Source organism: Lissotriton vulgaris, chromosome 11, assembly GCF_964263255.1.
Source record: "Lissotriton vulgaris chromosome 11, aLisVul1.2, whole genome shotgun sequence".
NCBI classification, from domain to species: Eukaryota; Metazoa; Chordata; class Amphibia; order Caudata; family Salamandridae; genus Lissotriton; species Lissotriton vulgaris.
In genome coordinates this window covers 589,431,826-589,457,918 of record NC_141699.1, presented here as the reverse complement: position 1 = coordinate 589,457,918, position 26,093 = coordinate 589,431,826, and the positions used below count along the sequence as shown (strand labels likewise).

The window sequence follows — 26,093 nt, the reverse complement described above, 5'->3', positions numbered from 1 at the left end:
GGGTACAGAGGCTGTTCAGAAGCGCAGAGGTAGTCCTTCTGAATGTTGTGGAGACACTCCTGGGATGTTATTTCAGTCTCCTCTTGGCAGGGGCAGATCAGCAGGCAGTAGGGCAGCTCAATCACCACTGGGCAGCAGTTCCTAGGACCAGTCAGCTCCAGCAGAGTGGCAATCCTTCTAGTGCAGCAGTCTGTACTCCAGAAGAATTTCTTCTTAGTCCAGGGTGTAACAAGAATGTGAGGCCAGGACCCTCCCTTATACAGTCTACAGTCCAGTTACTGGAAAGTGGTGGAAGTCTCTGGAAGGGTCTTGGGGCGGGGGCTTCTGAAAGAGTCCAGGGAGTTCTGGGATGTTTACTGCCTTCCCAGACCTGGCTGTCACAGTGACAAGAGACAGGGCCGTTAAGGCTACAGTGGGCAGCCCATCAAAGCCCATCCAAGGGGAGAAGGTGTGAATCACCACTCCCACCTCCCAAACTAGGCAGCTCTCAGTATGCAGAAGGGAGGGGGGAGTCTGCAGTGCCCAATCTAAGTGTAGGTTTTGTACTATTGTTCAAATAATTATTCTGAATTTCTTGCTTAATTGACGCAGACCCAGTTTTGTACCTTTCCTCTTTTGAGTAGTATTATGTGGTATGCTTGAGTCAAGTCTGATTGTGTTGAATGTGTTGTGAATGTGACATGATTGCAGTTGTGAATGGTGGATTACTTTAACTGAATGTACTTCTATGGGCCCGCTTTCATCTTGATTTTCTTCCAATGTTTTTTCTTCTCTAATGTAAAGATGAATTATTAACATATTGTTGATTTTCTACAAATAAAATTGCGACTAAAAAGCAGTTCCCTTTCTGGAATCTAATTTTCTGTTTGTGGAGGATTAATTCTAATCCAAAGTCTATAGTATCAGCACTGGCATTCCCCCTTTGTTATTTGTTATATAGGCTCAGCCTTGCTGATTAGAGCCAGCCCTATTTTGTTCCCACTACAATCTAAGTGTAGGCAGGAAAAGGTCCACTTTCTAAAAGTGGGATCCCTAGCGTAGTAGTGACCAAACCCCATATATCCTTGGAAAGGGTTCCCCGCCCGAGTCCAACAAGACCAAACATGACAGGCTTATTAGGTCCCTGTCAGACATTATCCCATAAGGGGGGTTCCCAATGTTAGCCTATGGAGGATTAAGCCTTACTGCAGTAGCAGGGGCTTGTGGCAGATATGCCAGCGTCATATAGTTTTAGGGGAGAGCACCTGCATCTCAGCACTGTTTAGCAGTGGTGAGGCGCCCAGAGTCTTAAGCCCAACAAAAAGGTCCAGTGAAAATGGGAAGCGCAAGGGCAAAAAGGTAGGGGAAGACCACCCTAAGGCTGACAGGTCCAACACTGGTCCTCTGTCCTTGCTTTTACAGCTCTTTAGTGTCCTTCTTCTTGTTTCAGGTCAGCGGGATCTGATTTCCTGGTGCCAGGGGCTCCCCTCAACACTAGATTAAGGGGTGTTAGAGGAGTGTAGAGTAGTAGCCAATTGGCTATTTACCCCTGGGGTCACTAATTCTGCCATCAACAAGATTGCATACTTAAAAACGTTGTGTCCACATCAGGTAGCCCACCTTAGGGGTAGACCCAGCCTGAAGGTGAACATGCCTTTCTGACTGCTAATTTTCCTGCCTGTCCAGGCACCAACTGGGCCCTGGTCAGAGGAGGGGTGGGTGGGCATCACATTTGAGGGAAGCTATATATGAATACCAAAGGATGTGGGCTCTTTGAAGCTCCCTGCCTTGGAATGCCAATGTATGGGTCATCCTGCTGGAGTGGATGTAAAACACCCTCTGCCAAAGCAGGCTTTGTTACTGACCTACTGAGAGCGTGGGCCCTCACATCTGAGGGTAATAAACTTGTCTGTGATGGCACGCTTGTTAGGACCAGTTAGCCAGCACACTAGTAGTTGGCATGTTTTCCGGCGGCCCCTCTAAGGTGTCCTCTGGATGCATGTATTAATAAATCCATCACTGGAATCAGCTGTGCAACCTACCAAAGCTTCAGAGGGCTGCCAGCAGTTTGCAAACCACGCAGCAATTCCCTTGAAGTGGAGGAGCCACTTCCCTGCAGCCTGCAGGCACTGACCGCAATTTTCGGTTCACCGATCTGCTGACCACCGTGTCCACTGATGCAGCAGCCACCCAGGAGGAGGTCACCATGCTTCAAGAGGTCAGATCCATCTCCCCACCAAGTTTGGAGATACAAGGACCCCCCGAAGCTGCCCTACTCCAATACCTGGGGTACAGCAATCAAGGCTTGTTCAGTGTCCAGCCCGGACACCAACACCACCAAGACTGACCTACCGACGTGGGACATCATCTTCAGAGAGACCATCATAGAAAGTGGCCCTGCTGCCCGGTTTTATCTCCATCTCCAGGTCGATCTAAAAAAGTGAGAGCCTGCAAAGTTAGCAATCTGCCTGCCAAAACACCTCTACACATAGCCCCACAGAATGAGTCTGAGCCTACAGACAGTGCCCTCTTGCCCCAGGGACCTCATGAACCGAGCCCCCCTTTGGGTTCAGATGGACTTGTCCCCAAGAGCCCACTTGCAGCATTTTTCTTGTTACAGGTTCTCCATAGACTTCAGAGGTAGCATTTAGGGCTATCCTTGAGACCAGCACCTCTGCACCAGGACACACCAGGGCAGGTAGCCCAAACTACTGGTGGTTCAAAGCATCTTTGCCTCAACTTACCTTAAGTTCAGAAGGACATCCCTGTACCTTGACTGCAAGTACCCCTATGCAGTGTATGTTTCTCCCATAGGATAACCTTACTGTGTTCGAGACTCATGCCTCAAATCTATCAGCTGTATTTTCTGTGTTTCTGAGAATCCCCAACTTGAGAAGTACTTACCTAATCTCGTAGACCTTGTTGTCTTTTTTTAGCCACATTTGTGATAAAGAAAAGGTGCCCTCTTTCATTCGGCCATGGATTGCTTGTTATCAGCAAGAAGTAGTCTATTCTCTATCACTGGCTCCCTTGCTTGTGTGTGCCATTTCCAGCCAGAGGTTGTCTATTCTTCTGGAGCGCCTCCATTACCACCCAGGGGATGGTTCTAGAAGCCGTCCATTCTCACCTAGATGGTGACATTGTTAAACAGGTTCTATATTCTCAATGAATAGGTGCACATTCCTGAAGAAAGTCCACAGACTGAGTACCCACTTTATGACAGAGGGCATCACAAACTATCCAATAAATTATGCTTCTCCTTGATCAGATGATACTTGTCTCTGTCTCTTTCACTCACACACACACTCTCTCTCCCTCTCATACACATTCACACTCTCTATTTATATCTCTCTTTTGTTCATGCCACCCTCTTTCACCTTTGACATCTAGAGTGCATGCATTCTTTGTGTTTAGGTCTGTTTTTTGAATAACAGTATACACAGTGTGGGCTTTGTGCTCATTTCTTTCTTTCAACTATAAGCTTTCCTTGGTAAGCTCTTTCAGCCATTAGATTGTGACTTTGTCAAACAAGCTTGGCTGAGCCTATTCATCTTTCACCTAATGCCACTGATTGGGTGAAAGCTTCCCCCTCCACTCAACTGCTTGCAATGAACTGTACATGGGACTTCTTTACAACGCTCGCTGTCTGCGTCCATTCTTTCTGGCTCCTTCCTGTGTATCTCACTCTAATGTGCTAACAAATAATATGTTAGCATATTATAATAATAATATTCCATATTTGTAAAGTGCAAACATCTCTCGACTTAAGGTTTCAAGGAGCTGGCGGCCGTCGGGGAGTTTAGGTGAGCTATTGCCCAGAGTCACATGGTGCTGAGCTGTTGTTGGCGCCAGCGATTGAACCGTGAGCCCGCGCCCCGGAATCAGCCGCTCTGGCCGCTGCGCCACTGAATTAAACCCAGACCTACTGATTTTTTCCAATGCTTGCATTTTCTGGTGTTCCGTGACTGTAATCCGACGCTTTGAGTCTACACCCATCAACTCACTCTCTTCTCCAATTCAGGAAATTGCTGAAGACATGGTTGTTCGACCAGTAACTCGTCCGCTCCTAACCATCACCGACAGAATTTTCCACCTTTTTTCTTCAGAGACATTAACTGAACTTATAGCGCCAAGACGCCCACGGGCATTCGCTGCGCTTTATAAATTGTAATAATAAATAAATAAATAAATAATAAATAAATAAACTCTATCCTTGTGTAGAATGGAATCCAACCGCCTCTGCATTGAGGCAGGTTACTTCAGGCGGTCAAACCTTGGGTGGTTAAAATGGCATTCTTAATATACACAAGGGATTTCTTTTCCTTCTATTTTTAAATCACAACTTATTGTATTAGTACATTTCATACATATCCCCCACTGCTATTGATCAATTCCCATTAAATGTCTACAGAGAGCTTATGCTTTCTTACCCACCCTCCTTTTATGACTTGCAGGGTGTTTGTGACAATATATCTACTAGGAGGCCCAGGGCAGAGCCACAAAAAGGACAGATCCAGGGGAGTAAAAACTTGAAGGAGCACAGAGGAACAAGGCATAATTAACTGAGTCTCTCAATGAACAAGCAGAGTATAGTTCTCACCTCAAGAAATGTGACGTCCTTGCCATGCTTTCTGATACTGATGCTGTACCTCAGTCCCAGATCAGGGCCTCTACTAGGGGTGATGTCACTTCCTGGAAGGACCACAAAGTGCGCTGGGTGGCCTGTGCATCCAGAATCCCTAAACATCCGAAGGACACCCCTCTCCACTAAGCACCAGAAACTCTGCCACTGATTACCGAGGAGCATGTTCAAGAAACCTGGGAGAAAAGAGGATACAAAAGGTTGTGAGACTTCTAGGAGAGGCAGGAGAGGAACCAGACTGCATGATGCTCCGCGTTCTACCACAACCAGCTGGAGTCTTTTGCTAGTATAAACAATCCTATCACAAAGCTCATATTATAGGACTAACACTAAACTAACTGCAGCTTGATTGTAGGGCAAGGAAAGCTGTGCAGCCTTTTCTTTTTGACTTTTTCCTTCCTGATTGTATGTAACAGTGGAGTCATCAATCAGTAAGTTCAATGGAAGTGCTTTATGATTTGACAGTGTTCAGCATACTTTGCTTTCCAGGAAATGCACACAAACTCCACCATCATCCATAGTTGAGGGTAAATACTGCCCTCTAATATCAAACTATGGGGATGTTGATTTTCAATATCAGCTAATTTTAAGTTCATGGGCTTGGACCTCTAACCTGTCCTCTTGTGGGGATTGGGTGATTGGTCATTCCTGATCAGTTCAGTTTCTAATAACTGTAATCCTTACTTCCCAACAGTGTGACAATTGTGTGCCATGTGTGTGAAGAATGTCACATCGGTGTACTGTGACTGCGATACCAGGTACCAAGCGGTGTTCTAAGAAGGATAAATATCTTCGCTCCCAGGCCCACCACTCAGCCCTGCCACAGTGCCCATCCTCTCCCTCGCCCTCTGTTGGGTTTGTTGCCTCCAAGCAAAAGACAGACGCAATCTAAGGGGTCCCTCTGACTTCTCCCTAGGGTACACAAACTGACACTTTAATGACGATCTACTTCCCTGCTCTCAAATGTCCAGGATAAAACCACACTGATATGCATCTGTCTGGGATTATCCAACGTTACATTTTTTTTAAAGCAAAAAAGCCTTCTATTGGCTTTCCGCCAAGGTTCCTGAGTGGGATAAATACTAAGTTATGTGAGTCAGTAAACCACCCTTTGTCTGGACTTCATTGCGAACTTCTTGTTACACCACAACAAACAGTTGTTGCCCTATGTGCTGCTGTTCCCCCTAAGGCTGGTAACAAGCAAAGGATCTGCCAAAGTCCTGCTGAAGTGATTTGTCCTGGAAGTAGAGAAGCCTAATTAACTGGTGTGAACAGGATAAACATCTGACCAGGAAGTAAAACAACAGTCCCAGCAGAAAGCAGGTCATCTTAAATAAATGAGTTGCCCAGGAGTTAAGAGGCCCTTGCATCCAGCCTCACTAGAATCAAGCAAAGGACCGCTGCAACACAGAGAGTGTTAGGGAACTGAAGAGGCCATTCTTGGACACCAGTGTGCTCAACACATAGAAAGGTAAGTGAATGTACTCTCTGAAACAAAGGTGATGTGAATATTGAAGCCCACCTTTCACATCAGGGTCCTGAAGAAGGCCACCTGACTTGTATGAGCAACCCTTAGGCCGAAACATGTTAACCCCCACAAGGTACAGTGGACCAATATCAATCCACTTATGCACCAGCTTTTCTTTCAATCATGTCCCTATCCTGACCTACTAACCCTTCTCTATACAGGATACAGGAAAGGAGATATTCTTAATCACTAGCCACGCTTCACAACTGCGAACCGCTAGACAGTCATCCTCCTAGTGGAGGTTGGCTAGTCATTTGGAGAACCGAACCCTCAAGTGATTATGACTGGATGATGACTGACACTATTCAACTGACCGCGGAGAAAAAAGACATACCGCACACTGGGAAAGTGTAGTTGAAGGTCTCCGATACAACGTCTGTGAGACTTTGGTTCTTTGAGCCTAGTGATTCATTCCCCTTTGATTATGAGCCTAAGTGTAGTATCAGACAAGAGACTGCCACTCTTAATTGCTGACTTTTGCAATACTAATAACACTCTGTTCTAAATTCCCAATATAGGAACTAAATTTGGTGTCCACACAACCTTCTCCTGTATTCAAGTACTATGGAATAAGGCTACTGCCCAAAATGTAACCCAACCATTTGAACTGAGGAAAGATATGGAAACATGAATACCACTACTGAGCACCCCTGTGTAGCTCTCAGCTACCGCCAAACACATTGCTCATTTTTAATCAATTCTCAAAATGGAGAAATATTTAACCATGGGAACGACAAACTGCTAGCCGGTATCTCGCTTGAAGAGGAACACTTGAATGCAGATGTGTTCTCTCAGTCACTCTCCTCCTGTCTGCCACTCATGTCCTTGCCAGCATCTTAGATATCTCACCTGGCTCTTGCGTGGTCACAGGAGTCGGGCTCAGGTTATGGTTTGGTTCGGAGCGTTGTGCAGCACTTTTCACCTGGAAGAGGAGATAAAAGCTTTTCCACTTCGTGTCACCTATAAGGGTATAATGAACCCTAAAAGCACACAGATCACGCCCCAAAAGTAGACACCACCCTCCCCAGACTGGGAACAACTTGCAAAGTGTAACATAATGGTTTTCCATAAATCTCTAGCATTTATGTAATTTTTACTCTCTTAAAGTAAACTTATTTTCCACCTCCCCTGTCCCTCTCTACCCCATCACACAGTAAAAGTCAAAGTTCAAGGAATAGAATATTCTTGTTAACAGCGGCCACCTGCAAATATCATCTGATTCTGGAGAGTCCTGCGCTGAACGTATTTAACTGGTACTGTCTGATTTTCTGGGATCATATAACAGTTATACCTAATCTTATACCATGTTTCCCTTCCTTGCACACTGCAAACCAGTTTTGGAATATCTTTCCACAATTTCTCCCATTCTTTTGATCTCTTTTGCTTCCTGTATCACACTCCCACCTTTTAAGAAATGGCCACTTCGTGGGTACTAGAGAAGACCTTAGTACCTGCTAGATCAGTGGTTTCCAAACTTTTGACTCCTGTGGACCCCCATTGAGTCACCACCGGAACCCGGGGACCCCCAAGCAATTTGTAGGATTTAAATTTCAAACATTAAAACAGTAATTCGAACAAAATAAACACAGGCGTACACAAAAGAAAATATATATTTACAACCCCCTATCCCCATGGGAACGTCACTTTTAGCGATGTTCCCGTGGCGATACAGGCTTCGCCTTATGTACAAGGCATTGTTGAGCCACTTACTGTGGCTTAACGCTGCTTTGCAAATAAGACCCCCTTTCATGCAATACTTAGCGTGAAAGAGGTGGGCAGTGGGTGTTGCGGTGGGCGTTCCACTGCAACACCCATTGATTTTTTAACGCTGCCTCCTATTTACAAGGGCAGCGTAAATAGGAGGCTGCGCCAAAATGAAAACCAGGAAACACCTGAACTTAACTTGACGAAACAAGGAGAAATGCTTTATTTCTCCTCGATTTTGCTTTTTCCATGTGTGCTGCCTTATGCAGTACACATGGAAAAAGCAAAACGCCTTGGGTTTTTTATGTTCAGGAAGGAGGATCTTCCTGTATATCTTCCCCTGCACGCAGTCACACTTGCACTATGGTGCAAGGGTGCCTGCATTGGCGCTACACTTTTAAGTGTCGCGCCAGCACAGGGGAACCGCAAGGCTGCAACATATTCCTGTAAATATGGTGCAGCCCTATGTTTCCGAAGTGTTGGAGCGTGTCATTACGCCAAGGAGGCTAACGACACGCTCCTCCACTTCTGTTGTAAATATCCGTCTTAAAATTTTATATTGAAACTATTTGAAAAAACTAAATAATTTAATGGGAAGATTGGTGCTGCATCCCAGTGACAAACTTTTACATGGCTGGTTTTATTTTGCAGTACGAGGCTTCTGCTCCTGCCAGTGCCAGACTGGAAACCAAAAGCTGCCCTAGAAAATGTTTTCAGACCAGTCCCCATACGGTGCATACCAAGTGCAATGAGTGAGCCTGGCCCCTACAGAGGGGGCTTTGGACTGCTCTCCCCCAAAAGTTTTTGGGAAACAATGGTGCAGTCTACAACACAGTTATCATTACATATTGAATTTTATTAGCTTTTAAAGAATAGTAAATGAAGACCTTATTATGCACCAGGGTACGGCAATCTGGGAAGAAAAATAAGTTACTGACAAATGCAGTAAGTAACTGACTGACCTATGCACATAACATTTAAAAAAAAATTAAATGCATGGTACATGTTCTTTGCAGTAGGCATATTAACCACCTGTGCTACATTAGATAAGTTAAAGCTGCCACTGGACAAAACTCTTCTCTCTCTCTGTCTCCAGCAGGTACATTAATCATTGGTGTTATCTTGACACTTTTATTGTTGCTCGAAAACTGCTAATTCTAAAAGGAAGTTTGAAGTGATTTTAAAACTGCTGCCTGCGGACCCCCTGGGAATGTGTCAAGGACCCCTGGGGGTCCGCGGACCACAGTTTGGGAAACATTGTGCTAGATCATGGATATCAGACCTTTGGAAGATTCATAACTGGGGAACAGTTTCTCAAGTGGGATCAACTCTGTTCCCCACTCATTTATTACTAGGGTGGAGAGCTCAATAATGTGGAAGTAGTTTAGTCTTTCTGACTCAAAAGACTTAGAATCTGATTTATTTTTAGGGGGACGGTCCATGGATCTGCCATGGGGACGGAGTGAATTACTCCATCCCCAAGGTGGACAGGGCTTCCACCTAATTTATAAATGACCACCAACCAAGGGGTTATTTATAAAGGCACTGGCAGGAACCGGCCTCACAGCGGTTCCTGTCAATGCATTTTAATGTTTGCTACAGGGCTGCATCTGATGGACGAAGCCCTGTAGCAAAGAGTATTCTTTTTTTTATTTTAAAAAGAAAATCCCTAAACTGGATTGTCGTTTTGAAAAGAAAAACTAATGCTCTCCTCGCCATGGGGGCTTCACCAATGGTGGGGGGAATCATTATAATGATTTTACTTTTCCTTGCTGCCAGGTAAGAAAAAGTAAAAAATAATGACTACCGTAACATGCAGTACTTACCTAATGACTCCAGTAACGTAGACTGGTTTATTGCCAAACCTCCCTCTGTGACTTCCGTTTCTCCGATTACAGGACGTATGGACTGCAACACCCAGAAATCCAGCCTGTGACGACGACTCATCCGGACGGAGCAACTACGAATGGGGAAGTCAGGTGGACGTGATTCCATCCCATGATGGCACCAGCTACGGATCCTTAACCCCGAGGGAATCCCGGAAGGGTGTGTGGCCGAAACCCGAAGGGAGAAGCGTGACGGAGGACGAGCCGGCGGTGTTGTTAGGGGAAGTGCAACCGGAGGATGGAGAAGGGGATGTGGAGAGTTGGAGCCGAAGCCGTCCAGAGGAGACAGGAGGCCAACAACACCACGAGCCGCCCAGCCACGCTTCTGGAGGAGCGTGGCTCGAGCAGGTATGGAAGCGCTTCACGGTCTGGGTGGGGAGGCGGGATAGAGCACCCCCGTAACTCCTGTAGCCGCAGCCTCACCGTTTTCAGTTCTTTGTTTTACGTCTCGGTCACCTACACGTTTTATTTTGCACAACACAGCTTCCTCAATATAGAGTGGTCATGAGTGCAACACGTGTGTTCAGATGTTCCCTCACTACCCATCCCAATCACTTTAAAAATTGTGAACAAGGAAGCTGATGGTAGTATTCCTTTTGTTTTGTGTTCCCTGATTTATGGACCCTGAGTTTTTGAGAAGTCGTTGCAAGCCCAGAAGGGAGCTAGTGAGACGGGAGTCCAAGAAAACACGAAGTCCTTACCAGAGAAAAGAAGTCTCAAAATATTCTTCTGAAAGTCTGACGTTAAGATGAGAAACTATGTTAAAGGCAATAAAATCCTCTTTGCCCCTATTTGGTGTTTGTGCCAGTCCTTTACCCACGGAACAACTACATATCAACCCATCTAAATTGGGCAGGCGAACTTGTAGTCATTTCTCCGAAGGTTCTTACTCCACAGAGCTGTTGAAAAAGTTTGGTCACAGTGGATACAGAGTAGTCTTCACAGTTGCCAAACCAAAGGTCTGCCCACATTTAAATCGGACAGGTGGACGGTTATATTGGCATTGTGTATACACCATCGCCTTTGCAATGGAGTATACATACCGCCAATTTATAAATTGAGGCCTTACTTTCATGATTCATGAACAGATATCTCATTACTTTACAATCTCATTTTTGCCACTTTGCTCATTTGGTACCCCAAGACACGAGTGTAAAATCAGGGTTATTATTTATGGGTGTAAATGGGGATAATTTTATTTCTAGTTAGATTGCCCATATCTTCTTTAATTGGCAATTATGTCTGAGACGTATGCCACGTTAGGTCTGTGTGCTCTATCCAGCCCTATTACGCCTCACGGTGCCTTTCCTAACAGCACCATTTGCATGTGTGGCCAATGTTTTTCTTTTTGTTACAGTGACCATTCAAAACACCACCCCCATCTGGGCTGTGTAGAAGTACCTACTTATGTTTGGCATACCAAGTTCTTTGTAGGATTCTAGAAAGTCTTGGTGTGCAGTTATTCAACACAAACATATCACAGGTTTTTTGTATGCCCCTCAAGTCTTGCATTGGGATCTTAAACAGATATAATAATCTGGTGAGGATATTCATTTTTAATTTAGAATTCTGTCTCAGCCACTAAATGAATAGGAGTGACCTTCTCGGTACTCACGTGCAATTACCCATCAAACGCTCCCATGAAGATTTCTTTTTCCATATCCTTTCTTGTTTACTGGGGAATAGTTGGGAGATCTGTGGCTCTCTGGAGTTCTGATATATCCACCAGGTCAGAATTTTCACTCTTATATAATTCCTTATAATAAGAAATTAATACCTCTCTCTTTTCTTTTTCATTACATGTTTATCTGTTATCACTTTTCCTGATGTTGGGGATTCTATTATAATCTCCAGCTTGTGTCAACTCAGCACGCTAGTAATTTGAACACCTTTGCAGCTTTCAAACAAATATGCAAATCAGAACCATTTTCCATGGAATATGCGTCAGTATTTCGTTTTTGCAGGAAAGGTACATTCTTCCTAGAGAGAGAGAGATCAGAGTTTTGTCTAGTGCTGGTTTTGACTCGCCATAAAGTAGCGCAGAGGGTTAAAAATGCCTGCTGAAAATATGCCTACTGAAAAGAATATGTACTGTGCGGAACACAGATCTGTATTTTAATGTGGCTAGATAAGGGGATTGCTGCTTATGTCACAGAGATCCTTTTGTTACTGCAGTTCATAAGATACAATTCTAATATAGAACAGTGACTGTTAGGAACTGTATCAAAGAGTTGCAAGCAAACTGCATAAAATAGGTTAGGACGTTCTGTTTATTTCCCTAGTCTTTCATTATCTGTTGCTAATGTTGCTGGAAAGGGGGTTGTTTGGTTAAATATCCCTTCTTATAGTAAAGCCAGCCTTTACCAGTGCATTATAACAAATGAAATGTATGTGAGAGAGGGGCTATAGAGAGATGAGAGGCACTTTTGCCCGGTGGTCGTGAGGGAATCCGAGGAGGTGGTCATGGTTGCCAAAAATGATTGTTGCATTGGGCGCTAACAGCTCTAAAGCCGGCATTGCAGGGAGTTTAAGGTCAGACCAGTTTGGACAGGTACAGGTGGGGATGTGGATTAGTCCCTGAGAGAGCTGATGACTGGGCTGTTGTAGTTGGATGGCAGCAAGCAATTCGGGCACACAGGAAAGGGCAACATCCTCCTACCCAACAATGGTAAGACTAGTTTGTGGGCCCTGAGCACAGGGATGAAGGCTGTCCTGCACACCATGGACAAATGGTAGCCTAGAGGGAGACCACCATCCACACAGTTACCATCCCAAAACACACTCTAACCCATCATCTTCTTACTTTATTTTGGTTCAGTGACATTATCTTGAAAATACAGAATGCTAATTCATCATAAGGTACAATAATAAACTGATAAAACATTCAGACAATACTATCTTCAAACTATACAAAGTCAAACATATAGTTAATACATAAGAGGAAAGTGCGCAAATAGTGCAATCACGCAACTTCTACCACTACTAGTCTCCCCTTATTTTAGGATGATGGGGAAGTAGCCATCCTCACTTAGGCTGGGGATTCACTTTTTGGTGACCTCTGTCAGCAGAGATGAACAAACATCAGAGTACAAATGTGGAGCTTCTCCAATGGTTTTGCAGATTATTAAGCTCGCTGGATGCAAACCCGTGGCAGGTTGAATGCATGTAAAGAGCATGAAAAACAGGCCTTATTCAACCTATGCTGAGCACCTTTGTCCAACTAAGGAAAATACAAAAAAGCGATGGGTGGATATTTGGTACTGGTACTACATGGTCTGTACCAGTTTTTCCTGCATTTAAGCACTGGCGTAACGAAAAGTGAGGGGGCCTCCCTGCACGGTACTTAGAGGGGCCCCCTCCAGGCTCAATCAGGAGCTGTTAGGCCAGAGTGCAGTGCCGAGGGGGCCCCTTTGAGCTAGATGCCTCCCCGCACCGCAGGAGCTGCGGGGCCTGTGTTACGCCCCTGCATTTAAGTCGCGGACCTCTATCATACCTAAGGGGTTTGTCTTCCTTGAAATAGGAGTGAATTAATTGCTTGAATTAATCTCAGCCACTGGTAATTACTCTGGCCCTCAAACCATTCCTTTATTTTTAGACCACAATTCCTATCTAGACAGGATCAAGACATAAACAGTTCAGTATCTTTGTCCCAACCATGACAGAAAGCCAGGGCCAATGAAATGGAGAACTTCACTTACATTCGAACATTCCCCTCTTTTTCATATGGTTTTTGTAAGATAGGACTGATTATAACCAGTCAAGGTGACTTGTTGATTAACACAGAGAGCATCTGCCATGTCCCTTGGTTTTTAGTATAAACCAATCACAATAAATGAAGTGGAGTAGGGCAAGACGCAGGTGCAATCGACAAAAAAAGATATTTGCCCAGCAAGCATACATTTTAACGCCATGCCTACCAAGCAGCTGCACTGTTGGGTTCCATAGAACAAAGTACATGCAGGTTGTCATGTCCACAAAGGATGAAGGCCACCTGAAGTGAAGCCATTTAATTCAGAATCACGTTGAATGCCCCTGCTAGACACCATTCACTCAGCACACAATGTGCTGACCTCTCTCTCCACTCTCTCTTTCTGTCTCAGCCCCCACATGTAACACCATTCAGAAAATAATACACACAGCATAGGAAAGGTAAAAGCTCTCATGAAAAGAGCCTTGCTGCTATAAGAAGGGCTGGTATGCTTCCTGTCACTCTAGACTGTTATGCAATGATACACAGCTTTTGCATGTTGTGAAGCAACTTCTGTCCCTATGCTATGCCTCTACTACCAAGAGATAGTGTGTGCTCGCTTCTGCTGAGCATTTACAAGACTACAGAGTGATCAAATATCTATTCTGGACCAGGGGGTTTCATAGTTGAGAACTGTCAAGGAAGTGAGTTGAACAGTTTGTGTGATTGGTGGATTTGTGCATTTGTTTTCCTAAACCAACAATAATCTTACAATTAATGTTCACCTGCCTATGTCAACAGACAGAGAGCGTAAGAGGATCATTCTTTCATGGACCTAACAGAGTTAGAAAAAAAATCTATTATCATACAATTTTAGATTTTAAATCACATTCTGTATATTTATCAGAATCTATCAAGAGGTCCCCAACATACCTGGGGTGAATGTCTGCTGCTGTCAGCAGTAGACTGGGGCGCAGGCTGGCTTCTGTCAGTGACAGGCTGCGGGGAAGGCTTGGTCCTGTCTGCACTGGGCTGCGGAGAATGCCTGCTTCTTTCTGCGCCAGGCCGAGGTGAGTACCGGCTCCTCTCCTTGCCAGGCTGAGGTGAGTTCTTAATCCTGTCTCTTCCGGGCAGAGCTGGGGAGTTGTTTGAAGATGGGTTCCAGAGAGGAGAGCTGCTGACATCCTCAATCACCTAGCATAGATAAAGCAAACTAACGTTATACAGAGTTGAAGATTTGCTACATAAGCTGATACCTTTGAAATTGTGTCTGTTTAATAAAAGGATTGAAGACACAGGTTCCCGAAAAAAACATTAACCCTATTATGCATTTTATTTCTGTATTTAATTTCCATCCTTCATTTCCAGGGGGTACAATCTCCATCTTTACCCACTCTTGCAGCTGCAGTGGCTGAAAAAAAACTAGACTTGTGTGACTGCTTGGACAGCTAATAGAGAAGGAGTAGCAGTGCTTAATTTGAGCCGGTGGTTTCGGTACTAGGCACACATACTTTATTGTTAACACCGGCTCTTATGACAACCTGCCACATGGTGGCGCTGTTTGTCTTATTTTTTGAGGCGCACATAAGCTGTTGTTTAATAATTATATATACACATTAAAATCATAAATACCTGCCTCCCACAGCTATAAGAATAGCTTGGCGGCATGTATTAGTAATTTTAATGTATATTCAAAGTCTGAATTGTCACACTCATATGAATGTGATGGGTAGTACTGGTATTGGCAGCACTATTGGGAGCAATTGGTGGTGCAAGCTGCAGTGGCCTACTGACAAGGGCCCTGTCAAATTATTTTGACAAATTAGGCACTGAAGGGTAGCTAGTGGATCATAAGGCGTGGGGAAGCGTAGTGCAGGCATGAGCATCACTATGTCTGTGGTAGACTGAATGTGGGACTGTGGATCACAATCTCCTTGTGCCTTCAGTGGGATCCAAATGACACACTGCAGCACACCGCGTCTGCCTGTGTGTTCAAGCAGCTCATCCACATGTAAGTACAAAATTAGCTGTAAAGCAGCTCTTTGGTGCTGTGAAGTGATGCCCTTTAGATATAGCACTGGAGTGACAACATGATGTGGAAATTAAGAAATCATTAAGAAAAAACCCTACTAGAAAGAAAACAAAATGAAAAAAAGTAAAAATGTTACTGTGAATAAAAATTAAGAAGGTCAGTTATAGGGGGGGCGTGGCCAAGCGCGATCCCTGATGGCCGCGTAGTCTCGGAGCTCCGTGATCAGTTAGCCCCAAATCAATCCTTACCTTACATCCTGATGTCCGGAGTGCCTTCCCTGGGGCAGTGAGTGTGGTGGAGCCTGGGCCGCCTGTACCAGAGCTCTCTGCGGTTCCTGTGGAGGTGTTGTGGCTGCAGATTCCATCCGACCAAGTGTGGGCCTCAAGCCGGGACCCACAGTGGAAGCTCCGGTCCGACCAACGCCAACTTCCAGCTCGGCCGGAAGTGGGGGCCGCAACGCAGAAGAAGTCGGCTCAGGCTCTCTACGGACCCTGCCGCTGGACGCCATGGCTCCTGTGTGGTGGTGCGGAGCGGTGTGTGAAGCGGCGGCAGTGGAGGTGCTTCAGCGGCAGTGGCTTGAGCAGACGCCGCGTGTACTGTGAGTGCTGTTACCGGGGCGGAGAGTAGATCTCCCCCCCCACCTTTTGCGATGGATCCTCGGTGTCTCGGTCCTTTTCCTCCCCCCCGCCCCCGATGAACTTTGAGGTAGCGGAGAGGCGGCTTCTGCGGGGATGAGCTCTTCCCCCTCCCCCTCCCCTTCTCTCCTCATTATCCATCTGGGCATTGCTGTGAAGTGAAGACCTTGCGGTTTGGGGAGCTGTTGGTCCGCATGACTGCTTCTTGAGACGCTTCTGCCTAAATTTGTGGCCTGGTGGACGGCCCTCTTCCCCCCCCCCTTTTTTGGAGGGGTATCTGACCTGCCTACTGCATCGGGGATGTGGGCTGCATGGCGCGTTGAGGAGCGCTGTTGCTCAGTGCGGTGAGGAGCGGGGCGGACAGCTGGCCCTGTGGTCACTTCTGTTTTGCGGCTGCTGGATTCGTGGAGTTCTCCTCCCCCTCTGGACTTGGACCTTGGAGCGTTGTGCTGCGGTGGGGGGTGCCTCTGGTAACACATGATACTGTCGCAGGCAGATTTTATCGGAGTGTGATGGGCCTGATACCAGAGGTGGTGACCTTCTGTGCAAGTGGTATGTTGCAGCTTTAGGGTGGTGTATGGAGGGGGATTCGGATTGTGGAACATTACTTCTTCTGCTGGCGGCGAGTGGATGGAGGGGTCCCCCCTCTTCCCCCTCCTTGCTTCGTTGCTCTCCTCTTCTGTGTGATCCTCTGGAGGCACAGTTGACATTTGGGCATTCCACGGATGGTGCGCTTAACTTCCCTGGGTATACGCACTTTATGGTGAGCATGATTGGGCATTGAGGCACAGTTGCTCGGTATTTCCAGTGCCGCCAAGTTTCAGCGGGTGTCCTCGTGGTGGTGACCAGACCTTGTTCCCATCTCTCGGACGCTGCGTGCCATCGTGAGGCCCATTTCAGTTTATTCTATTGTTGGGCTGCGTTGCTCATCTTTGCTGCTGTGGATTTTTGGGGGGCCTGTGTCTGGAGCTAAAGTGTTGGGAGTGTTCTCTGGCCATATCTGGAAATTGCCCCGGATAGCGCTCTGCCCATCGGAATATGGAGCGTGTGAAGGGCACTGGGACCAGGGTGTAGAAACTCGTTCAATCCAACAAACTCGACAGGTACACAATCTCTAAGGATATACCAAAAGGAAGGCTGTCGGAGGACTCGGTGAAGGGGGCGCTGCCCGGAGATGAATCTGAACTCTCTCTTAACCCCTTCGATGCGTGTGACAAGGTCAGCTCGGCATGGGCGTTACCTGCGCTGTGCGTGTGACGAGTTGACCTTGTCACATAACGCTGGATTTTTAAAATTGCAGCACAGCACGGGAATTGCTGCAGCAATGATGCGGTTAAGGATGTCATGGACGCTATCTCTGGATTTAAAGCCTCACTGGAGCATAAAATGGACTCAATGGCCATAGATATCAACCTAATTCGTGCAGATATGGGTACACTCAACGAAAAAGTGAAGCAAGTTGAACTTACCACCTCCAGTCTTGTGGAGGATGTCTCCCAGTTGCAGCAGGAGGTTGGGGAGCTGCCTGATTCACGTGTGGCCTTTGACCTTAAGTTGGATGACTATGAAGGCCTCCTCCGCCGTAAAATCTGCGCATCCTGGGTGTGCCTGGAAAGTCCAGACCTGTTTGTGGAGGATCTTATCCTTAAGCACCTGCAACCGAAGGGTCTCAGTAAGTTCTTCGTCATTGAGAGGGCGCATAGGGTCCCAGGCGGCCGTCCCAGACCGGGCGCTCCCCTGCGGCCCATGTTGGCCCGAGTCCTCAACTACCGAGACAGAGATGCTTTTCTTCAGTGTTCAAGGGCCAGTGCTCCCCTTAAATATGAAAACGCTACTATTGCCTTCTTTCCTGACTTCACGCAAAGAGTTCAGAAGCAATGAAAATCCTTCTTGTCCGTGAAGCGCGACCTGCGGGATAGAGGAATTAAGTATTCTATGTTGTTTCCGGCCCGTCTTAGAGTTGAGGCAGATGGTAGGGCATGGTTTTTCGATCAGCCAGAGACAGCGTCGGAAGGGCTTGAGGTTCGGGGCCCCCTGGATCGAGCGGACCGGGGAGGAGATGGTGACTCAGAGACTCAACCTTCTTAAATGGGCGTCCAGTCATGTGTTTCAGTGGTGTGGGGGGGGGGGGAGCGGGGGCTATCCTTGGTTTCATTGGGGGGGAGTGATATAATATTTGCATAATTGTATTTTTCACGGACTTATCACTATGCCATTTTGGGTGCTGACCGGAGCTCTTATGATCTATCCCCCTAATTACTTTTTTGTTCTTTATTTTGAATGTTCAGGACGACAGGCACTCTTTTCAATGGGCAGTTCTATGCTTAATGGGCAGGGCAGCGGGGTGGGGGGGGGTGTTGGGGAGGGAAGTTTGTTTCACCAGTTGGGTGGATTGTTTATGGCATCAGCAGATTGAACTTGTTTACCATGCTGCAGACAGAGGATTGTCGCATCTTTTTCCAAATGATGATGTGGGTAGGGAACTGAAGATTTTGAGTTGGAATATGAATGGGTTGGGGAACAAAATTAAACGCAGTGTGGTTCTCCAGTATCTTAAACGCCAGGCACCAGATGTGGTTTTGTTACAAGAAACACATTTAGTTGGGAATTCATGTAAGGCTATGCACAAAATGGGGTACAAGTTGGTGGCCCACGCGGGATTCACCTCTGGTTCCAGAAGGGTGGGTATCCTAATTCGGAAGGCGCTCCCTTTGGTGATGGATTCCACATGGGAGGATGAAAGGGTCAGGTATGTTGGCATTACAGGTCGATGGGAAGGACATGTTCTTACCCTCTTGCCTGTTTATGTCCCCCCGGGCATGCAGAGTACCTCCTTTGCTGATTTGGGAAAGCTTGTTCTCGAACTGCCGGTTGGGCTTTTGATCTTGGGGGGTGATTTCAATGCGGTTGTCTCTGGAGTTATGGATAGACATCCCCGCGAGACATGGGGCGCACTATGCAATGGCTACCCGACTTCATCGACGCTATGGGTTTAGTGGATGGGTGGAGATTGCTCCATCCTGATCAGAAACAATACACATTTCCTTCTGGTGCCCATAACAGCCTTTCCCGTTTGGATTACTGTCTGGTCCCAGCGGCACAGGCGTCATACGTCACTGAGGCTGACATCTCGCATGGGGTATTTCTGATAATTTCCTGCTCTGGTTCCGTTTTTGTATCACTTCGGGAACGGTGGGTAGGGTAGCCCCCATTAACCCCTGGTATCTACATAACCCCAAACTTCACAAGGACCTTATTAAGGCTCTAGATGAATATTTTATGGATAATGAGGGATCGGTGTCCTCCTCCATGACTCTTTGGGAAGCCTTTAAGACTGTCATTAGGGTCAGGCTCTATCACTGATAGCTGAAACTAAAAAGGAAAGAAATAGGGAGGTTGTTGATGCAGAGATTGAGATTAGTCGGCTGGAGGGGGAACTGGAACATGAGGTAACACAAGCTAAACTACATATTTTAAGCAGTATGATTATAAATCACTGGTCACTGATAGTGTAAGGGCTCTTGGTAGGGAGCAACAGGGCAGGCTTTATGACCTCGGGATAAGGCAGGTAAACTTATTGCTTGGTTGGACAAAAAGGACTGGGCCGACTGCGTTGTCCCAGAACTCGTTACAGAGGGGGGGGAGTTTTGCTTACGGATCCACAGAGTATTGTCGATAATTTTGGGGCGCATTTCCAAAATGTTTACACCTCGGTCTCTGATCGACCCGAGGAGGACTCGCACCTACTGCTTCGTGATATACAGCTCCCGCGCCTATCTCCTGAAGACCGTGGTTTCATGGATAGTGCTTTAACGGCTGACGAAATAGCCCAGGCTATCCGCTCCTTAAACTTGGGGTAGGGCGCTGGGTCCAAACGGGCTTCCAATTGAACTCTACAAGCTCAGACCTTATAAACTGGCCCCCTACCTTAAATCCATGTTTGTTGAGGCCTGGGAGAAAGGTATCCTGCCCAGAGATCAGAGGGTTGCGTCCGTGGTTGTGATTTATAAGGTGGGGAAACCCAAGACCAACTGTGCCTCTTATAGGCCCATTTCTTTATTAAATGCTGAACCCAAAATTCTGGTCAAACTTCTCTCTAATAGACTGGTGAAAGTGGTTAGCAAGCTGATTCATCCAGATCAGTCGGGCTTTATTCCCCATAGAAACACAGCCCTAAATCTACGTAGGTTGCATGGCGTTATAGCCAGGGCCCATACTTTGCGGGGGCCAGCTGTTATTGTTTCGCTCAATGCCACCATGGCTTTTGATACTGTAGAATGGTCCTATTTGTGGGAGGTCCTGTCTAAATTTGGATTTGGTTCTGAATTTATTAGCCGGGTGCACCTGTTAAATACTGACCCGCTTGCTCAAATAGTCGTTAATAATCGGGTCTCCGCGTTCTTCTGTCTTGGTTGGGGTACTTGACAGGGCTGCCCTCTCTCACCTCTTCTTTTCTCATTGGCCCTGGAACCCCTAGCGGCTTGGTTGCGCTGGGAACCTTCTATCTGGGGCATTCGGTGGTCCCCTGACTGGGAGGACTGAATTTCCTTGTATGCAGACGATATTCTTCTTTATTTAACCTCTCCCCGGAAGTCCCTTATGTTCGTGTGCGATGTCCTGACCTCCTTCGGTAAGAACTCTGGGCTTTTCATCAATTGGGGAATACCCCTGTTGTTTGTCCTTAGGGGGGAACCCCCGGTCTCTCCGCGGAACTGTCTCATTCAGTTCCGTACAGATGAGTTCAAGTATTTGGGGATCTTTATCTCTCTTGACCCCGCAGTTCGGTATGCCCAGAATCTCCTTCCCCCTTTGCAGCGGCTTCGAAGTGATATCACCAACTGGAGAAAACTTCCACTCTCCCTGTTGGGGCGAGGGGTCTTTTTTAAAATGATGGCACTGCCTCGTTTCCTCTATGCCCTTCAAAAAACCCTAGATGTAGTGCCGTCCAGCTATTTCCGTGAGGTGGAAGGGTTGCAGTGTAGTATTTTATGAGAGGGCAGACCCCATATCGCTTTAGCTAGATTAACGCTCCCCTGGTATGATGGAGGCATTGCCCTCCAAGATATTAAACTGTATTATTGGGCCTCACAGCTTGCCGCGATCAATCATAGAATTTATGGCCCCATTGCCGATCCTGGCTATACCATGGATAAATGGCTCCTCCCTGGAGGCAGTTATAATAGAGCATTGCGCTCAAAGCCAGCAAAGTTAGACTTGACGGGCCGACTAAGCACGCTGTCCGTATCTGGCATGATGCCACAAACTATTTGTGATGGAGGGACAAGTTGACGCTAGCTACCACACTCTTCGACTCAGAGCGGCTGGGTAAACTCTGGAAGATGAAAGGTTTTGATAAGTGGGACCTGATAGGGATCTCCACCATTAAAGACATATGGGGCAAGGGGAGGGTTAAGTCATTTGAGGAAATGCATGCTGAATTTGAGCTGTTGAGCTATGCACAAATTCGACATTCGCTACAGGCGGCTCTGCCTGGGGACGCCGATCTTCCAGAGGCCTCGCCTCTTGAGGATAGAATCATGGATGGCCACCTCCCCAAGAAAACGATCTCCCTGATCTATAAGAAGCTAATTAATCACAGGGTGGATCTACTTATGGAATTGAGGGAGAAGTGGGTGCGAGATGGAATGGAACTGGATGATGAGGACTGGCAATCGGCTGTGTCCTCTCCTAAGGTGGTTGCCATTCCTGCACGGCTACGGCTTGTTCAGTTAAAAATACTACACAGGGTTTATGTCACGGGCCCTCATCTTGTTCACATGGGACTGTCTGATACTGGATTGTGTAGACGAAAGTGTGGTCTTGTGGGGACGTTCCTCCATATCATCTGGGAGTGTCAATATCTTTCTGAGTACTAGCGTAGGATTCATAACACTATACATGAGGTCTTGGGGGTCTCCTTGCTACCAGAGGCGAGGAGATGCCTCCTCAACATATTGGAACCTACTCACCTCAACTCTGCACAAACAGTGGGCTACATTGAGTTTCATGAAAAGGAATATTGCCCAGCAATGGGGATCCACGTAGCCTCCCTCCCTTGAGAGCTGGAAAAATAACCTAGACTGGAGTATGTTCCGTGAGAAGACTGTTTTCATTGTGAGAGGCTGCCCTCAAAAGTGTCAAATATCTAAAAGAAGTGGGAACCCAATATACCCTTGCAGGTATGGGCAATGAAGTTTACAACAAAAAGGGGTTTACCTACAAGGGATTTTGTTTCTGAAATTTTTGTAATTTTTTTGTGACAATTATTTATGATCTCACCCTGAACAGTGGTGGAAAGTTGAATAAATCAAAGTAAAAATACAAAATAATCACAATTTATCCAATGAATCATGAATCATACACGGGGCAACTGAATATATTCAAAAAACATTCATATATTTAATTTTAAAATACATATATATTAAATATATGAATTTTTTTAAATATATTCTGTTGCCCGGGTATGATTCATGATTCATTGGATAAATTGTGATTATTTTGCATTTTTACTTTGATTTATTCAACTTTCCACCACTGTTCAGGGTGAGATCATAAATAATTGTCACAAAAAAATTACAAAAATTTCAGATAAACAAAATCCCTTGTAGGTAAACCCCTTCTTGTTGTAGCCCTCGAAAGTGGGCTTCGATATGGGGACCTTGGAATAAATACAGAGGAGAGATTTGTGTGCCACCCGTGGTTGCTGTTTTTGATGTACCCCCATCCCCATAGGTTTTTGACATGTATTTATTCTTGTGCCCTGTACCCCCAGTAGGTGTTATATTGGCTATGATAATAATCTTCTGTAACTGTGTCTTTTGCTGATGCTTTGTTTCAATAAAAAGAATTGTTGGAAAAAAAAACAGTTATACTTTGAAAACTTGTGTCTCGTTGTTAATGAATTGAACCCTGAATGAGTGGATGAGGTTAGGAGTAGTGTTAGGATTTGGTTTATTTGCAACTTCAAGGTTGTGTTTATATGTTACATTTTAGGATCATAGTTAGGGTATGGTATAGATGTAAGAAAGGGGGAATTCAGAGTAATGATTGGGATTGTATTTACGTTTGCAGTTAGGGTTGCACTTCAAGTTATGTCTTACACCGGTTACATTCTGTGAGTTTGGGCATGAGTAAGGCACGAACAAGGATGCAGGAGTAGGGTGCTGGAGAGCAGGTAAATGCTATTTTAAATATTCCATTAGGGGAGCGGATAGAAGGGGGGATGGCCATGCTGTGCACAACTTTATCATGACTCCTCTTATCCTGTGAATCTCATTCATAGCTTCATCTGTGCTAGAGGAAATCACTGAGGGGTCAAAGGATTGAAGATGGGTGGCTGCTATAGTATTAGAATAGTGCGCTACCACATTACCGTAGCAAAAATATCGACAACTGTAATACCGACAAGGCATGTATATAGGTAAGCATACTCAACACCATTCATATATACCTTCACAATATATTGAAGGTATGTAGATATGGAGTTAAGAACAGTAAATATATAGATATCTATTCTAGCTTGCTTGATGTTTTAGTTGATATTTTTGCTTGCCACATTATTTGGATAGCGCAACGTTAAAAACCTCGATACATTGACATACAACTGTGCAGCTTTTGATAAGGCAGAGTTTCCACGTTGGGGTTCCATGTTGCATCACAGACAACCTAAGCTTTGCTCCTATTTATTTTAGCAAAACAGACAAGATGATGGACAGAATGTTGCACATTGGCAAAACATTCACCCCCAGTCACAGATCTGGGTTTAGTCCATCACTGTTCTTTAGCCCACTCTGCCACCCCAGTTCAGACATGGCCATATGCAAATCAGTCTTGACCCTGTGCCTCATGGTCACAGTCCAGCCCGAACTACCAAGCCATATATTCCCTGGACCGGAATCAAGCATCCTAGGACTGGTTTCTGGCTATCAGCCGACATCAGCCAAAATAGCTTGACTCCAGTGGCGTAGTGAGCACGGGACCCACGTCTTGGCATACACTTCCCACATGGGGCGAACAGCAAAACACACAAGATGATGGACAGAATATTGCACATTGGAAACATGATGTGGAAATTAAGAAATCATTAAGAAAAAACCCTACTAAAAAGAAAGCAAAATGAAGAAAAGTAAACATTTTACTGTGAATAAAAATGAAGAAAGTCAGTTATACTTTGAAAACTTGTGACTCGTTGTTAAGGAATTGAGCCCTGAATGAGTGGATGAGGTTAGGAGCAGTGTTAGGACTTGGTTTATTTGAAACTTTAATGTTGTGTTTATATGTTACATTTTAGGATCATAGTAAGGGTATGGGTTAGATGTAAGAAAGGGGGGAATTCAGATTAATGATTGGGATTGTATTTACGTTTGCAGTTAGGGTTGCACTTCAAGTTATGTCTTACACCAGTTACATTCTGTGAGTTTGGGCATGAGTAAGGCATGAACAAGGATGCAGGAGTAGAGTGCAGGACAGCAGGTAAATGCTATTTTAAATATTCCATTAGGGGAGCGGATAGACTGCGGGATGGCCATGCTGTGCAAAACTTCCTCATGACTCCTCTTATCCTGTGAATCTCATTCATAGCTTCATCTATGCTAGGTGAAATCACTGAGGGGTCAAAGGATTAAAGAATGGTGGCTGCTTTAGTATTAGAATAGTGCGCTACCACATTATCGTAGCAAAAATATCGACAACCATAATACCGTCAAGGCATATATATAGGTAAGCATACTCAACGCCATTAATATCTAACTTCACATTATATTGAAGGTATGTAGATATGGAGTTAAGAACAGTAAATATATAGATTTCTATTCTAGCTTGCTTGATGTTTTAGTTGATATTTTTGCTTGCCACAATATTTGGATAGAGCAACATTAAAAACCTCGATACATTGACATACAACTGTGCAGCTTTTGATAAGGCAGAGTCTCCACCTTGGGGTTCCATGTTGCATCACAGACAACCTAAGCTTTGCTCTTATTTATTTTAGGTCACATGGAATGCTTTGGTGAAACACTATCCATTTATTGATGGCTTTCCTTCTATATTCGTATATTTTTAATCATTAGTTTTTTTTTATTACTGCTTCTTGATAAAGGTATTTCATCATTTTTGCAATCTTTATTATCACATAGATTTAGAAGACGTCAGTGCCCGCCTGCTCACCACCTTTAATCAGCTTATGATTCCCATGCTTAAAGTAGTCTACTTGTTGTCTTTGTACTCTAACATTATTATAGGGTCTTCGTAAAAATACGTTATTTTAATAAAATTGATAAAAATATCCTTTGCTTGAAAAGCAGCTGAAATAGCTCCTAGGCCTTGATTGTGAGTCTGTTGGTGTTTTCTAAGACATGCTTAAACCCCTGTTTGCGCAGGAGTTGGGTGGTAATGACTGCATCCGGTAACTACTGGGTGCGTTAAATACACAACCCTTTGTTAAATTTCAGCAGGTCAAACCTGCTGGAATTGAACAGGGGAAAAGTATATGGTATTTACTGTACGGTGCCGATATTGGAGTGGTAAGCACCAAAATCCAGGTTACACCTCGGTAACTCATAATAGTTACTATTTATTGCACCTGATAAATAACGTACCCCACAGTACCATTATGTATCTATTGTGATGAAAAAAAACTAGATTATGACACTCAGAATCAGTGCCCTAGTATTTGGCGTGACCATGGGAGGTGCTAGGAAAAGGCACCCTCGTAGGAGACTATCCAGAGACTTGGGGGGGCGGCAATTAAGCTAGATGAAGAAGGAATATGTGGACAGACGTGCACCAAGGTACAAACCATAGGGCCTTTGATGGAAACAGGAGCGAAGGCGGGGGAACTATTTGAACTTTATCTGTGATATTTAGGACATCGAATTTTGGTTTCTGTCGACAGTTTCTGCAGCTGGGCATAGAGGTACACATTATGATTGGCTGTAATACCACATTAATCAAGACGAGGCGGCGAGAGGTACGTAGTGGACCCTGTCTCCTGTATCAAAT

At 45.3% G+C, this 26,093-nt stretch overlaps 1 protein-coding gene across 1 annotated transcript in view; it reads right to left on the bottom strand.

Annotated features, from left to right (window-relative positions):
* LOC147683184 (actin filament-associated protein 1-like 2) overlaps window positions 1-26,093 on the bottom strand; it is a 278,687-nt gene that overhangs the window by 61,504 nt on the left and 191,090 nt on the right. The window contains exons 8-10 of the mRNA XM_086944799.1: window positions 14,361-14,621; window positions 6,999-7,071; window positions 4,580-4,797 (exon numbers count right to left, since the gene is read on the bottom strand). Of these exons, the coding sequence (XP_086800925.1) occupies window positions 4,580-4,797; window positions 6,999-7,071; window positions 14,361-14,621 (552 nt within the window). The remainder of the gene's footprint in view (window positions 1-4,579; window positions 4,798-6,998; window positions 7,072-14,360; window positions 14,622-26,093) is intronic.